At 41.1% G+C, this 16,419-nt stretch overlaps 2 protein-coding genes across 3 annotated transcripts; one reads left to right on the top strand and one right to left on the bottom strand.

Annotated features, from left to right (window-relative positions):
- Positions 1-637: 637 nt before the first annotated feature.
- srsf4 (serine and arginine rich splicing factor 4) lies at positions 638-6,918 on the top strand. 2 transcript variants are annotated; one of them, XM_085147551.1, is made up of 6 exons: positions 638-812; positions 1,952-2,133; positions 3,929-4,038; positions 4,463-4,677; positions 4,770-4,847; positions 5,941-6,918. In XM_085147551.1, exons 1-6 carry the CDS (start codon positions 706-708, stop codon positions 6,452-6,454), a joined length of 1,206 nt encoding a protein of 401 aa, XP_085003677.1. In that variant the 5' UTR covers positions 638-705; the 3' UTR covers positions 6,455-6,918. The 2 variants fall into 2 exon arrangements, with proteins under 2 accessions (XP_085003677.1, XP_085003678.1); XM_085147552.1 differs by lacking the exons at positions 638-812; positions 1,952-2,133 and adding an exon at positions 2,140-3,486.
- A 177-nt stretch (positions 6,919-7,095) lies between these two features.
- msto1 (misato mitochondrial distribution and morphology regulator 1) lies at positions 7,096-15,745 on the bottom strand. Its single transcript, XM_085147543.1, has 14 exons — positions 15,518-15,745; positions 14,224-14,353; positions 14,001-14,070; positions 13,464-13,539; positions 13,045-13,102; positions 12,798-12,951; positions 11,841-11,955; positions 11,548-11,682; positions 11,317-11,469; positions 10,962-11,093; positions 10,563-10,747; positions 9,886-9,990; positions 9,667-9,779; positions 7,096-9,586 (listed from the first exon to the last, which is right to left on the bottom strand). The coding sequence occupies exons 1-14, from the start codon at positions 15,599-15,601 to the stop codon at positions 9,327-9,329; spliced, it is 1,770 nt and encodes a 589-aa protein (XP_085003669.1). The 5' UTR covers positions 15,602-15,745; the 3' UTR covers positions 7,096-9,326.
- Between the last annotated feature and the right edge of the window lie 674 nt (positions 15,746-16,419).

Genomic DNA, 16,419 nt, shown 5'->3' with positions numbered 1-16,419 from the left:
TGATTTCAGGCATGAGGCTAGCAGTTTCGGAGACTTTCCAGCAACGGCCTCCTAATTGCAGTACTCTTAGGCCACAAAAATACTTGTTTCTTATACACTCTCACAAAGTTTCTGTAGTTGTTTAACTACGCTCATAACATCTATTTGTTGTTTGTAGTGCGGTGCCATCAAGAGGTGCGTCTTGTCGCAAATCCTTAACTGGCCAATCTCCCACTGTTGTACCTTTTCGTGAATTGCACCGGATAGTTTCTCTGTCTTTTCAGTGCTTTAAACAAAGCTTGTCATAGCTGTGCATGCTTGTGGATTTATTTGCGTACTTAGAAATCCGATTACATACACAGTGATCTGAATAGTTACACACAGATTTTAATATGCACACAAAAATAGAGATAGACATTCGCACAAATAGTTTTGGTTCAATAATAACCCCACAATTTCTGTGATAACTAGGAATGGAAACTCCTATCCAACGGTGGCTCTGGTCTAACTGTAAAAAGTTATTTTCATTAATTCTTAAAATAGCCTAATCGCACGATATCTTTTCTAAAAACTAAAGTTAAAAAACTAAGACAACCCCCCTTTTAGTCGTGGCCTATCATATCAAAGGAGGGCCTTATGTATGGCGGCAGTCTCACGCCTGCGCTGTAGCCGCTTGGTTGTTGTCTGGTTTGTCGTTTCGGCAGCACGCTCGGAGGAGCCAGCAGCATGTCGCGGGTGTATATCGGAAGGTTGAGCTACAGAGCCAGAGAGAAGGACGTAGAGAGGTTCTTTAAAGGCTACGGGAAGATACTCGAAGTCGACTTGAAAAACGGGTAACGATGCTGTGAATTAATCGTGTTTAATATGGAAATTGGTGCTTGAAGGGCCGCGTACGGCCTTGTTGAATCCAAAGCGGGTCAGACTTGCTAATGCTAATATAGCTACTCTACACCAAATTTCGCTTTTCCCGTTATTACGTGTGTTTTTTCCCCCCCGTAAAGTTCGCCTCAGTTTTACACGAGTGCTTGTTTTATCGATGTAAAGGTCAAGCTAATTTTTCCCATCTTTATTGTTGGTTATTGTTTGCGTTAGCGCCAAATCGCTAGCGAGCTAATGTTGGACGTGGCAAAGTCAAAGGCGGTTGTGTGCATTACAAGCAAACGGTCTGCTGCAGCTGTAACTTCACCCACCGTTATATTTTTAACGCAATATGAAACTGTAGGGGGAATAGTTTCAACCGTATGCATAGCCTTCCTTTACGTTAAATATCTCTTTGCAGTCGTACTGGCGCTAATCTGAACAAATGAACGTGTAGGGCCGCTAAAATCTAAGGCTCCAACCGGATGGTGTTTATTGTCTCTATAATATGATTGAATAGTCTGTAAAGTTCGATTACTTGGTCTGTATGTGTCACAAAGCTGTGGAAAAATACCCACTGATGGCTGAGATATAAAATTTACAAAAATGCACAACAAATAAATTTGTATTTGTTCACATTTGAGGAAGTAAAATGGTGTATTGAGAAATTTCTGCGTTACAACAGCCAACGATATTAAATGAGAGGTATAATAAAAATTGGTCCAAGGAAGTCGAATAGCTTAATAAAATGTAGTAATTCAATAATAATATATAAAAACAAGGAGCTTGATACCATGAACATGTTTAGAAAAACACAATAGAAAAAAGGTTAAAATGCATATTAATAAAATAAATCATCCAAGTTAAAAAAAACAACACACAACTTGTCAGTAAAAAAAACTAAACAGGAGCAAAACTTACGTAAAATTTGCAGAAAGCATTATATCATAAAACACAGATAACAGGAAAACATGTAAAAGGTTGAATTTAAAGGACAATAATAATTTATCCTGCTCAGTTACCTGCTGCCATCAGTAAAATTGTTACATTGCTGCAACTCTGCTGTAAAGTCCTTTCTTCTTTTTATTTAAACATGTTTTATTTCCATCTGCAGGTATGGGTTTGTTGAATTCGATGACCCCCGTGATGCTGATGATGCAGTATATGACCTAAACGGCAAAGAGCTGTGTGGAGAGAGGGTCATTGTGGAGCACACCAGGGGACCACGTCGTGATGGAGGCTATGGTGGTGGTGGTGGTGGAGGAGGAGGTGGAGGAGGAGGAGGAGGAGGGCGGAGTAAGTGTCCAGCGGTGTATTGCCCGTATTTCACGTGAATAATAATTTATAAGAAATCTCATTTATTTCAGGGAATTCTTAAATTTCATGGGGGGCAGAACTGGTCCTTGGTGGCTAATGTGCATTCAGTTTATATCATAATTTCATGGTGGAAACTGACATAGGTGGTGTTCTGTAGCTGGTTCTTAGAATTGGTTGGAGTGAGGTGAAACTGATTTGTTCTCTATTAATTCAATTTTCGTTTCTGGGTCACAGCTCCACAGTAGTTTCATCACAGTTCACCTTTGTTGCGATCTCAATGAACATTCCTGGTTTCTAGTGGTGCTTTTGAATTGGGGAAATCTTACTCACGTACAACTTAACTGTTGCTTCTGCGATGCAGTCCCTGACAGATGGCGGCATCTTTCTTTCTGTGATGGAAAGCTGGAAACAGGCAAGGTGGAACCTAAGAAAGAAAATGGCGCAGCTCTGCTGTCTAAAGTGAACATTTAACAGTTTAACCACAATTTGGTGTGTTATCATGGACTGATTAAGCTTTTCAAATCAGGATTTGACCAATATCTGATCCTTGTGTCTGGCAGGTATATCCCCAATACCTCTAGATCGTTCTTTGAGAACCAAAGGGGAATTATTCCTGCTAAACCGCTGACCTCATTTTCTTTGTTTTGGTCGTTGAGACACTCCCACCCATCCACATTTCACTATTGTTCTGGCATGAGTGAGCCTTCTAGGTTTCTAGTGGTCTCTTAGCCTGCGAGTACATCTGAGTTTCTGGATAGAGCAGTAATTTGGTTTTGAATTGCTTTGCTATACATCACTTCACAGCTCCTACTCAGAAAAGAACAGCAGGCGTGGGAGGAGGTGTCGTAGCGTGATTAAATCTGTGTGCACCAGAGCCACCAATGACTTCTTCAAATATCTTGGGTTTCCATGTGATGGATTTGAAACTAACAATACATGTGAATGTGTGATGATGCGGGAATTGGCGTACTAATTAAAACAGTATAAATGTATTGATTGAGCATTGTAGAGTAACTATTTGACTGTCAAATATCTTGTAATCTATTGATGTCTTATTCCGTTTTTATTTCATTTAAAGTGATTGTCAATTTAAAGGTAAAGATTTAACAAAGAACCTCAATGTTTTAATTGAAAGAGTCCTTTGCTGACTGCCTGCCCCTATTGCTGGCCATGGTGTCCCCCCTTTCCAAGAGTGTGGTTTGACCATTCTGGGCCCCTGGGCAGACCAAAAAAGGGAGCCATTGTGAATGAAGACCGCTTTTCCCATTAGGCCCAGGCCGGGTGGTGAGGATGCCATGGGGTTAGGAACAGATGTGGGTTCAGCTCTTATAGGTGCCTGAAAAAAAACAACATGTTTTGTATCAGTGAAATGTTTTTAGATAGGATAGATTAGACACTTGATTTAGTTCAACGTAAGTACTTCCTCCTTCAGTTATTAATTTGATTTTTATTGCTTTTTTCTTTTCTTTTTTCTTATTAAAATAGGCCTGTTGAGCATCAACCAAAATTTAATATCCATAGGGTTTTTTTTCTTATTGGCTTAAAAATTTAAAGAAAGACTAATAGAAAGAAATAATTAGGGTCTTTTTAGGAATTAATAGCTTTTTCTCTCTTTTTTTTTTTCAGCCTTTTTGCTTTTTCCCTATTTTGTTTCCTTTCCCAAGAGATTATTGATATATTTTAATAGTGTGTAGCTGGAAGTTTAGTATGACTGCACCATCCCGGTTTCTTTCCAGTCCTCATTGTTCCTTCTGTTTCCTTGTTACCCTGAAAGGTGGATATGGACGCTGGGGAGGAAGAGACAGATATGGTCCACCTATACGGACAGATTATCGGCTTATTGTTGAGAATCTTTCCAGCCGCTGTAGCTGGCAAGACTTAAAGGTATGTTTTTGCTTAATTCACCCTCCTCTCTCATATTAAATACTTATTGTGAAGGAAGTAAGGCTTACAGTCCTGATTTAAAAAAAAATTAAGTTAACCATTATTTCAACGTTTTAACATTTCCCCATAGCTAGACTGAGATTTTCCCCGTCTTTTTCTTTTTTAAAAAATTTCCCTTATTTTACCCAAATTTAAGAACGTTGCATTAGATTTGATTTTTGTTTTTATTGTGGCCACATAATTATATAAACACTCATAAAGCACAACACACCCATTCTGATCAGGTTGTCCATAAGGGAAGATGTAATATGAATCCATGATTCAGAAGCTCTCATGGATTTTATGTAAAATATTTACATGCAGTTTGGTCAGAGCCTCCAGTGGACACATTCTCATGATCTCATCTGTTTCCTCTCCTTGATAGGACTACATGAGGCAGGCGGGTGAGGTGACTTACGCTGACACCCACAAGGGCCGGAAGAATGAGGGGGTGATCGAGTTCAGGCTCTACTCTGATATGAAGAGGGCCCTGGAGAAGCTCGACGGCACAGAGGTGAACGGCAGAAAGATCCGGCTCATTGAGGACCGTCCCGGTGCCAGGCGCCGCCGCTCGTATTCTCGTAGCCGCAGCCGTTCCAGGTAAAAACAGCACTGTTGTCTGGTATTATATTAGGAATCGCATGCTGCTGCAGTCGGATCCAAGATCGATAAATGGTATAATATTTTGTCAGGTCTCGCTCCAGGAGCCGCAGGTCTCGTAAGAGCCGCAGCCGCAGTGAGAGCAGCAGTCGCAGCCGCTCCCGCTCCAGGTGAGAAAAACTTTATTTTGCTGTTTTGTCCAGAAACTGATAGATGTTCGATCGTTTTGTCCTCTCACTAGCTGCCTTGAGACACCTTGAGACTTTGTATCCAGTTCAGTTCATTTGTTTTTATAAGTATGTTACAGGAAACGTGTTACGCTCATTTATAGCTTTCATATTCGTAGACTCTAGTTACTTTGCATGATGACTTTGCATGATTCAAATCAAGGCTTTCTTATCCTCTTTATTGTGACTTATTACTTCATCCTGTCTGTAAGAAGCCGTTATAGCTTCTGTGCTCACAGCCAGAGCCGTGAGACTCAGATTGCCGTATTAGGATAGATCTCTCGTTCTCACTGTAGAGGAAAGCTAGCTGAAAATAAGGGGTTATGTTTACTTCTATCCTGACTTCATTAATACAGACTTTGTTTAAATATGACCATCCGTTACTGAAATTGTGGGTGTATATATAAAAATAAAGGAAATGCATAATGGGTTTAATAATACATGCACAAAAATGTAAATAAATCTTCAGGTCAAACCTTCAGTCTTTGTCATAAGACGGTGACATCGCGCATTGGTTTGTAAAGTCGTGCTTAGCTGCAAACTGAGCGTTTTCAGGACTGCATGCTGACTGGCTCATCCTTTGTCATTAACAATAACAAAGGATGAGCAGATCCTGAATAATCCTCCTTTGTGATTTCTGATTCTTAGTTACTAAATATGACTGAGCGCATAAATTGATCATAAGTGTTTACTGAGGTTAGCGCTGAGGGCTGTCTTACTGTAGACTTCTATAGGGCAAGATGTCCTTTATTTATTTGTATGGTGGGCTTTAAAAAGCATGGAGACTACGTACTTTCTCTTTACTGTCTTCAGACAGGATGTAGAAATTTCTGTTTAAATTATGTCTCTCAGATGCTTTTAAAGCTGCTCACAATCATTCCATTTTTGTGTTGATGAACATCAAAACAGAGAAAACAGACGGTAGAAAAAACCCTAAAATTCTAGTAATTTCACCCAGCTGTTCAGTGCTTTATGTTAATGAGAATTTTGGTGGATGGGTTGGTGCAATAAGACTTGGTTTGTCTTTTGTCCACAGAGCTGCTTCTCGCTCTCGCAGCCGATCTCGTAGCAAGAAGAATAAGGGAAAGGGCAAGAAGGAGGAGGAGGAGCGCAGCAACGGCGCTCAGAAGAACAAGGATCGCAGCCGGAGCCGCAGCCCCAAGAGTAAAAAGAGCAAGAAAGAGGGGAAAAAGGGCAAGAAGGGGGAGTCCAGGTCCAGGTCTCGCTCTCGTTCTCGCTCCAGGTCTCGCTCTAGATCTCGTTCTGCATCTGGAGCTAAGGATCAGTCAAGGAAATCTGTCTCAAAGGGCCGGGAGGAGCCCAAGAGCGATGACGAGGGCGGCGAGCCTGAGCGAGGCTCACGCTCTCGTTCTCGTTCCCGATCTCAGTCTCCTGAGGAGTCCAAATCCAGAGCCAGGTCTAAATCAAAGTCCAAATCCCGCTCCCCCTCACCTGCCAAAGCCCGCTCCCGTTCCCGCTCCGCCTCCAGATCGGAGTCCCGCTCTAAATCCCGCTCCCAGTCTCGTTCTCGTTCCCGTTCCCGCTCTTAGTTCAGATTTTGGACTGTTTGTCACAAGCCCTCCTCCCAGTGTCTCCCTCCTGCCCTCTATTTACATTCCCCGTGCCCGACAACACTATCCTCACCTCCTGTTTTTTGATAAGTAGCTGTAGAATACCAGGCGCTCATGCTCGATGTCTCTTATGTACATGCTACTCCATTTCATTTGCCCTTTACCAACATACGTTTTCATTAGTGGTGTTTGTAAACATAACAACAGGGTGCAACGTCAGTTTTATAAGTTCAAGCGAAGGTATGGTATTTGTCTTAGCCTTTTTTAATCAAATGTAGAAGCATACTGTTTTTGTCGATATGCTGGTTGGGAACACCTTCCCCACTTTTGTGAAATCCTTGTAATCTTTGTTTCACATTAAAAAAAATAAAAATAAAAAAAAAAGCTTGTTCTGGATTTGTTAGTCATGTTCATGTTGGTAATAAATTCGGTGTGTGAGGGAAGCAGGTTGGCTCTTATTTTTATTTATTGCATGATGGTGTAAATGTCACCGGGCTGAGTTTGTGTTTCTTTGTTTGCTCAGAAAACACTTGGAACAGTTTTTAGAAAAAAATTTTTTGTTTTGTTTTGTTTTGTTATCCTATGTTAACATAGGATTAATTGTCTTTTTTAAAAAAAACAAACAAAACAAACTAAAAACAGTTTCATCTGTTTAAAAAAAGCCAAAGATGTGTTTTGTAAAGTAAAAGGCTGGTTTGATTGCGGTGGTGCTGGCAGGCTTCAGTTTCATAACTTTGTAAATTCCCCTCAAACTCAGCTAATTACACGTTTTCGTCTAATAAACAATTAGTGGGTACATTTATATTTACACCAAGCTTAATATTACATTTAAATTTATAAAACTGATTCAAGCCACCCGTTTTCCATGTGACAGACATTTAAGTGGGATAAATCAAAGAACCCTGTTACCATGATGACGTGGTTCACGATACACTTAATATTTAATCGTTTGTCTAAGACTTACTTTGAAGGCAAAACTTGTGTAATTTGTCAGTAAGATCGCTGGAACACCAACAATTTAGTCCTCGGGCTCTGATTTTATCCATAATGTGAGAAGAAGAAAACCTGCAGAAGAAAGTCCCAATTTTTACTTTTATACTTTGTGTGTTTCACATCTTACAAAGCCATCCACTCTGTCTACCCTTTGGCTCACATCCCTGAGTTAAACTATAGCTGCTGGCAGAATTGGTCAAGTCAGTTCTCCTTAGGTTTCCAATGTGTATCTACACGTGAGCCATAACAAGAGCTGGCTAAATACTCTTTGCACACAGGAAAGAGTGTTTGAGAATACACTAAGAATTATCAGAGTTCATAGAAGGAAATACTGAGGTGACTCAGATCATGAGAACATTTTCCATTTTATGGCATAAAGTTTGGATATGTTCAGTGACAGATTCTCAACGTTGCAGTGTGAGGACTAGAAGGGTTTGGTTTACAAGACCTGTGCTGCCAAATGGTATGGGGACTGCAATTAATTTTAGATCAGTTTAATAGTTATTTGCACTACTGAGCACTCAAAACAAAAGTTCTAGATTCCCATGATCAAGTTGTTTGTGCATGTGTGGCAGAACATGTGTGCGTGAACCAGAGCAAGGTCAAGAAACAAAAGCCCTCACAGATAGATGCAGAAAACTAGATAACAGGTTTGAGGGAGGCAGGTGTATCTGTCCATCCCAATGTGAAGCTGCAGCTGAGGGAGGAGAGGAAGAGCAGAACTTGGCTACGTAAACAACGGCCGCTTCTCAATAGTTTTGACCAATCAGATAGACGCAACTTCTCTTTATAAATCTCTCTCCCAGGAGTTGGCTACAGCAGACAGCTGCTGACTGGTTTTCTAACCAGAGGGAGATCCATGTATTATTCTTTGAACTGCTTGAATCATTAAATCTAACTTGAATTGGACCAGAGCTGTTTATCCTGGAAAAAAAGACCACACAAAAGCAGCAATAAACCTTTCTTATCAAGTTCTGATGTGGAGAAAATATTTTTCTTTAAAGATTAAAACTTTATTAAATAATTTAAGTTTCACCACAATTCAGTCCATATTAGTCATTTACATTTTTTAATACTTTAGTTTGACCTAAATCACAGAAAGCTTTAAAAGCAGGATTTGCACTGGATTGTTGATCCAGCATGAACCAGATGATAAGCATTACAAATATTTGTGTTTAACTTTATAGGCTCTTTATTCCATTTTTAAATGTTATTACAACCATGGCAATTTATATTTTTGTCATGAAATGCATTAAACAAGTATCTAAGATGTGCTTTTTGTAGTCCCATCTTTAGCAAATTGTGGTTTTAACACAGAAGACTCACATCAACATCTGCTGTCATGTGATTAAGGCGCCCCGTGTGAATGCATTCATTATTTCCTTGGTCTTATGTTTTCCTTTGAGGGGGAATTTTTAATTTTTTATGATGTTCTATGAAAGGTTTGCAGCACAAACAGGCAGACTTGGCCGAGGATACTAAATGTCCCATTAAACCCCAAATTAGTCGATTCTGCTTTGAACAAATTACAAAAACCCCAAAGCATGTTCAACAGTTTACTGTTCATTTGAGGCCGCAGAAAACAAACAAACAAACAAACAAAGAATCCCTTTCTTTGCTCTGAGAGCTGTGAATGCTACAATCTATGCAACTTGTGGTGAAAGCTATGTCTTTATGTAAATACAGTTCTATGATGTGCATTTTGTATAAAATACTTTTAATTACATATGAACAGTCATTGAATTACAAACTACATGGGCAGAACTTCAGTCCTCATCCTTTCACACAGCAGAGCACAGCTCCTCTGTCTCCCTGCATCAGGCTGACAGCATGCAGGCTGGTACAAGTCGTGCCAACTTCAGTCATCGTCCTCTTCCTCAGAGGAAGAGCGCATCACGCCTCTGCTGTCGTCTCTGTAACACCGGGCCAGCAGGCGCAGCTGCTCCAGGGCCTCCTGGTAGTCTGACACTTCAGGCCCTTGAGAGAGGAAGCTGGGGGCAACACGGCGGATGTCGAAAGCACTCGCACCGCGATGCAGCTCGGATAGCCAGGGATCGAGCGCAGGACCCGACTGGAGGGAAGTCATGACGGGTACGGAGGAGACGACACGGGGCGGACCTGCAGAGAAAGATCATTCATGAAAACCTATAATAGAACGGCTCTGCGTTACACACAGACAAAAACAGAAAAACACTCACTGCCAGGCGGGGGCGGCTGGCCCTCCAGGAAGCCCTGAGCACCGAGGGATTGACTGAATATCTGCGGGAAAGGTGGCGCCAGCTCACTGGGAGTAGAAACCAGCTGCAGAGCCCTGAGACAGGGATGACAAGATGATGGTGAGAGCAAGGGTGAGAGATGAGAATTTGTTAGAAAAAATAAATAAATAGCAAGTGTCACGTGTCAGTGCAGAGACTCACAGAGGAGCTGAAGGATAGAAGGATCTGATGTAGGAAGCCAGGACGTCCTCACCGCTGTGGAGACTGTGCAGAGGAGTGGGCGGTTTAGTTCCTGCAGCCAGCGAGCTGGTGAAAAGAGAATTAAAGGGGGAAAAAAAAGCATGTTGCTACAAGTTGTTTATTCAAAAATGTTGACAAAACTGACTTTTTCTATATCATTCACAACCTTAGCTGAAGTTTAACCCAAAGTCATTAGCATAAAGACACCAGAGCAACCTCCCCGAACAGAGTCCAGTAACCATCACAGTGGCAGACATCCAAGAACGGGTTTCCAGTATGAAGAGCTGGACAACACCTGTTATCAGGTACCCTGCTGAGGCGTCTGTATCCAGTAAGGGTCCTAGGCTAGACCCCTTATGCTAAATAAGCCTCCAGTATGAAGAGTCGGACATGAGGGAGAGAGATAAATATGAATGCTACGGTAAGGGGGACCCAGGACAACGGTCAGGGGGGAGATATCCACCCGAGTGGAGAAAGGCACTAATCAATGCAGCACAGGAACAAGCTCTGAGGCTGGGGTCTATCACACACCAGCTATCATAGATGAAGAAGGTCAGTGGTAATTTCGTAGGGGCAGAAGCAAACTTAAACTAAAGAGTCAGAGTAGAATATAACTGACTCAATAACTTCATTCTGACCTGATGAGTTTCTGGCCTTCGAAGCCTTTGAGCGTCGCCCACTGGCCGTAGCATCGGCCGTCTCCTGCTTCAGCGCACCCAGACAGAGGCCTCCACGGCAGTACGTCGGCGTATGTGCTCAGGGCGTCAGGGAGAGAGGAGCCGTGCATCATGGGAAAGGGGACGGCACCATAAGCAGCCACAACCTGTGATTTAAACATCGGTTACCATAATCTCAGGCATCTCCACAGATAAATAACCTAGCTGCAACATCCAGCTAGCTTGTGAGACTTCATGTCCTTTATATACCTATAGAGCTTCGAGCTAGTTTCTTTCATGACTTGATTAAATAAATAAAAATAATATTTGCTGAAGGGGGAGAAAAATAAATAAATAAATAAACGAACAATTGTTAAATACCTTCCTCCCTGATACAGTCAGGTCATCTGCCAACTGCCACATGGGGACGCTGTTGTTTCTCAGCCTGTAAGGTGCAGTGAGGGTGTCCAATGCCAAAGCCAGGACAGAACTGGAGTGGTACCACAGTGAGGGCTGGCACAGAAGACAGACAGATAAATGTTTATATATAATCCTGCATACCTGCACATGTAAACTGTGTGTCTATGAGTTGAATTATCTCTTTAATCAGAGCTGTGCCAAAGTTTAAAGTTTGAGCGCTTACATTTGGATAGAACATAAAATAAGTCAGAACAAGGTCTTAAAATAATTGCTTGTTGACCAAAGGACACAATAATAGTACTGCAGCCAGTCTCACATCATAAGTGAGGTGGGTGAACGTCGTGGGAGAGGACGGTCGTCTTCCCAGACCACCTCGCAAGGTCAACGGGCAGAACAAAGAACTGTGACTGGCCATGTGTACCATCCCTAAAGTGCAGTTCAGTAGGCGGTAGAGATCCTTCACTGGCGTCTGTTCAAACAGAGACAATAAATATAAATAAAGAAGCCGCGTTACAAAACATTTGCTTTGAAAGAAAGAGACACTCACTGAATCTGGGTGACTGACGGGTAACAACCCCCAGGTTAGGATGCCCCTCCCTCCGTAAGAGTCGTGAAGCAGCTCAGTGACCTTCGACCCCAGACCTGCAAAGCCATCAGCCAAGTCGCACAGCACCTGGAAGCCCTGAAAGGAAAAAAGGATTGAAGAAGCACAAAGAGATATGCAAGAAGATGACAGATACGAAATGGTGTACAAGTAAACTTTGATTAGCATCTTTTTGAAGGTCTTAGAGTAAAAATAAATATTTCTAACTATAGAGGAGAGTGAAATGGAAGAGTTACCTGAAGGTAATCGCACTCCTCCACAAAGAAGTGCAGCCTGTCCTCCAGCTCCTCGAGCACCGACCCCTGGAGGAGAGACTCGCCCTGGCCGAAAGCCTCCAGACGGTGAGCCTCTCTGAACGCCCATAAAAGCAAATATAAAGCACTCAGTTTAAATACCTCATAACTGTAAGTCAGCAAGTCTTAAGAAGCCTTTTTAAGTGTGGTGGAGAAGCAGGTGTGGGTATGTTTTAGATTTAATTTAATGCTTTATTTCATTCTGTCAACCAATTTAAGAATAGAATTAATTTAGAAAACTGGATGTTCTTTAATTTTATTCTAAAGTATTCAGGTTTTGTCTAATTACTTTAATAAAACAAAAAATGACAGCTTGGATACGTGAAGTTGTATAATAAACTTGTTTATACATTTTCTGCCTTTTCTTCCATACTGACCCACAGAGAACAGTCAGTTTTAATCCTGATTGTGAGGGAAGGCTGACATCTAGTGGTGAAACGCAGGTGAGGGCCTTCCACTCTTATTTTGTGGTCTAATATGGGAAGTTATATATGGTTAAGCTGTCATAACTGAATTGCTTGTTTCTGTCTGTCGATTTGTGTTTCATACATTTAGTCAGGTTTGTTCATCTTAAAATAAGACGATTTTATGTGAGTACAAACTAACATATTCCGTAAAATCCTGCACTGTGTTTTGGGCTACAGACTCATTTTTAAAATGTTTTCAGTGTCATAATAATCTCGATCTGGAGAAACTTCTTTGATGACAACATACAACAGTTTGCATAATGAGGTTTGGAAAATATTGGGAACATTTCCCAAACATTTTAAGCTGTTTCGATCAGATGTGACAGGAAATTCTGCACCTGCAGTTTTTATGTTGAAGTTATGGCTCTGACTCCTTTAGAGGTTCAAAGTAAGAAGCATCAACAAACTACAGGTAATGTTGCACCCGCCTTACCCATCATGGTTGTACTGGTGGATGACCGAGATGGTCCGAGGGTGCAGGTGGATCCTGAGGAAGTCAGACCACACCTTCACGCTGCACTCCAGCCTGTAGCTCTTCTGTACTCTAGACAGGTGGCTGTTCACTGTATCCACACTCAGTGACCCTGCTGCTGGGAGAGATTGGTTTTTTTAAGCTCATGTGATGATTTTGGTACAGAAACTTGTTATTTCATGCACGTTTGGTTGAGAGGTTTTCATACCTGAGCACTGAGGCTGGGAGCTGGAGGGAAAATCAGCCTCTGCGAGTATCTCCCCTTTCTAGACACAAAGAACAGACGGGCTCAACTCTTTGGAGACGTTTCTATTGAGTTATTTTTTTTCTGGAAATTTGCTTTTGCACAGCCAGTTTCATCACTTATTGCATTCTGTGGATTAATTTGGGAAGCTATGACACTCAGCAGTGTGTCCTTATTTATTACTTACTTATAGGGAGTTTTACAAAGAGAGAAAGCATTGGTGATCTGTAACCTGGTCGCAGTCAGTGATGACACTACATGCATGTATGCGAGTCCCTTCAAGCTTCCAGGGCATGACACGCTTCGACCCGACTATAACTGTAATGTGTGTGTTTGTTGTGAAAATCTTTGTGTTAGTTTTCATTTCTACTTGAAATACTCACATCCAACTTATCAAGGTCTTCAAGGAAGGAGTTCTTTGCAGGAGGACTTTCTTCGTGCATAGTGATACTTCCGTCCCTGCCGAATTAAAATTCTTTTTTAGTTTTCAGTATATACACTAAATATGAACAGTCTTAGGACCAGTGCATGTAATAAATGGATTAGTTAAGAATAATGGCGACTGTCAGTGCAACCCCTTAGCCTCCTAGCAGATTCAACTATGGTATCAATTACAAAGTCCTACATTGGCTCATTTTCATGTCATCGTATTCACAAAGTGTCCATACCACCTGCCCAGTGGGGTGACTAGAAATACTCATTCCTTTTATCACCGCAGGGTAAAAAAGGGATATGCTATAGGATTTGATTTGTCCTATAGATAAATAGATTTAAATGTAGATAAATATCCATATGTAAACAAACAAATAAACAGACCAAAAAATAATAATAATAAAAACGTGACAGTGTTGAAACCAGAAAACAACACAAATAAAATTTGTTATACCAGGCAGAAAACAAATAGAGAGGGTCTTGTTTACCACGTGACAGCAGACGTGTCCTTGCCTGCATCGTACAAACTTCCCTCCTGTCGCAGAGTACGAAGACTTCCTGTTACAGAATGAGAGAAAGACGGTCAGAATTCACCAAAAAACACTTTATGACAAGTGCTCTAAATGAATGCTAACATATTATATTTCAGTCAGTCAGTAAACTGGACAAAGTAAAGACACAAAGTTTTCAGTATTTCTAAAAGCAAGTTACCTTTGAGATCCATGGCAATGAGTCGTGGTGTGTAGGTGACGTGGCCGCCCAGAGTCTGTCCTTCACGAAACACGACATCGCTCTGGATCTCACCTGGCGGTGTCTCCGGATCGTACGATAAAGATGCATCCTGCAAACAAAGAGAGGAGCACCTCTGTTTATCTGCAAGCACGGTCAAAGCAATCGAACAATGCTTACAGAAATTCACAAAGTAAACGTATCATTGTTAACAATCAACAGTCCCGTTCATGAATGTATATACAACAGGTTGACAGTAAGGTGCAACCCACTGATTACATGGTCGAACAAGAACACCAGTTTAGACTTTTTAATCTGGGGGGAAAAAAAATGAAGAAATCTTTGCACAGATAAAACCTAGATCAACTTGAACCAGAACACTGGAAGAGAAAAGTAAGGAGAAGGAGAGACACTGATTGTCATCCCAAGCATACCACAGTATCTGTCAAACATGGGAGAGGCAGTGTTGTTGCATGGGCACACATGGCTGACAGTGGAACCAGGTCATGAGTGTTCGCTAATGATGTGACTTGACAAAAGTAACAGGATGGATGCTGATGTGTACAGGCCTCTACTTTCTGCTCAGTTGAGCCAAAAGCTGGAAGACAGCACTCCACAGTGTAAAAGAATAATGACCCCAAATCATCCTGCAAAAGCAACCTTAAGTATTCCTCCATGACCAAGTCAGTCACCTGATTTCAACCCAATTCAGCATTTTACTTTTTTAGCTACTGAAGACAAAACAAAAAGCAGAGAGACCTTCAAACAAGCAGCAACTGAGGGTGGCTAAAGGAATAGCTTGATGTAGAGCACCTAAAAGGAGATGGGGGGAACAACACATTTGATGAGGTCCAATTTTGGATCTTTATCCATTTATTAAAAATAAACCTTATGTTTTAAAATACGAAAACTTTTTTTATTGAGCTAGAGCCTTTGAAAATGGGGAGACTATATATAATAATATTTGCTTTAAATCTTGGACCAACAAATTATGGACCGAACTGCTCAGGTAACAGTTCTGAGTGTTTTTATGAAAAGCTCGTAACAGTTTGCTAACCTGCTAATTCAGCAGCTTTAGCCACACAACTGTTGGCGGTTATGCCTCTGTTTATGGTCAATGCCATGCTGGTCAGTTTGACCATACTTCGTGTCCCAGTCTGTCAAACTGAGACTAACCAGAGCTAACGGTTCACAGCAAGCTCACAAGTTTGACAACACATGCACAGCTAACGTTAGCGAGTTAGCCTAGCGTTAGCCTTGCACGCGCACTCCTCACCTGTAAATTCCACCAGTGAGTTCCCGCAAAGTTGGAGTAATGTCCGAGCTGGAGGGTGATCACCTCTCTGCAGAGGCTGCTCATCGTGACGAAAATCAACACGCAAGACAGAAGATAAAGCCCAAAACTACGAACATGATGGGCATATTTAGAAGTGACGGCACTGAGAGGAGACGAGCTAGCAGTGGCGACGGCTGCAGGCCATTGGCTGACAGGAGAGTAAGACGAAATGTGATTGGATGGATTAGCGACGTCAGTATGATAGTTTGGTTTCACTGTGCCTTATATTCACGTGGAGTCCAACCATCCAGTACTACAGTATTGCGTGTTTGATTGTTTATTAGACTGTTTCAAACACTCAAAGAGTATGTGACAAATATTTATATTAAAACTCATCTGAGGCTTTTTAAAATAATGCAATAGGGAACACAATAATATGAGTTATGAGTAATAAATATGTTTATATACATTTTTAGGTAATGTGATGTTTGCTTTGAGAATGATTTGATGGACAAGTATAAAAGTAGAGGATCTAGAGAAATTATATGATAGGTGCACCAGCCTCAGAAATTCCTCTGCCACTTCTGACTTTGGTCAAACAACTAACTTTCTGGTTAAAGTTTAATTGTTTTGTTTTGTTTTTAAATGTATGACCAGTGTTGGTCAAGTTACTTGAAAAAAGTAATCAGTAACTAATTACTGATTACTTCCCCAAAAAAGCAATCCTGTTACTTTACTGATTACTTATTTTCAAAAGTAATTAATTACTTAGTTACTTAGTTACTTTTAAAAACACGATTTACAACCTGAATAGGTGATAAAGCGATAGATCTTTCAGCCCAATTCTACTTTTTCTGCATAATCCATCATACAAAATGTAATCAAATGGAAAAGTCCCTTTT

This window comes from Neolamprologus multifasciatus, chromosome 22, assembly GCF_963576455.1.
Source record: "Neolamprologus multifasciatus chromosome 22, fNeoMul1.2, whole genome shotgun sequence".
In the NCBI taxonomy this organism is placed as follows: Eukaryota; Metazoa; Chordata; class Actinopteri; order Cichliformes; family Cichlidae; genus Neolamprologus; species Neolamprologus multifasciatus.
Note: the sequence above shows the minus strand (reverse complement) of the source record. Positions and strands in the feature narration are given on the sequence as shown.

Bases quoted from the DNA above. Each gene is read 5' to 3' on its own strand.
- srsf4 (XM_085147551.1), top strand. From the start codon at position 706: ATGTCGCGGGTGTATATCGGAAGGTTGAGCTACAGAGCCAGAGAGAAG. The intron at 813-1,951 runs GTAACGATGCTG...TTCCATCTGCAG, and splicing joins GAAGTCGACTTGAAAAACGG to GTATGGGTTTGTTGAATTCG. The intron at 4,039-4,462 runs GTATGTTTTTGC...TCTCCTTGATAG, and splicing joins GTAGCTGGCAAGACTTAAAG to GACTACATGAGGCAGGCGGG.
- msto1 (XM_085147543.1), bottom strand. From the start codon at position 15,601: ATGAGCAGCCTCTGCAGAGAGGTGATCACCCTCCAGCTCGGACATTAC. The intron at 11,956-12,797 runs GTAAGGCGGGTG...ATGGGCGTTCAG, and splicing joins CACCAGTACAACCATGATGG to AGAGGCTCACCGTCTGGAGG. The intron at 9,780-9,885 runs GTGAGTCTCTGC...TCCCTGTCTCAG, and splicing joins TTCTATCCTTCAGCTCCTCT to GGCTCTGCAGCTGGTTTCTA.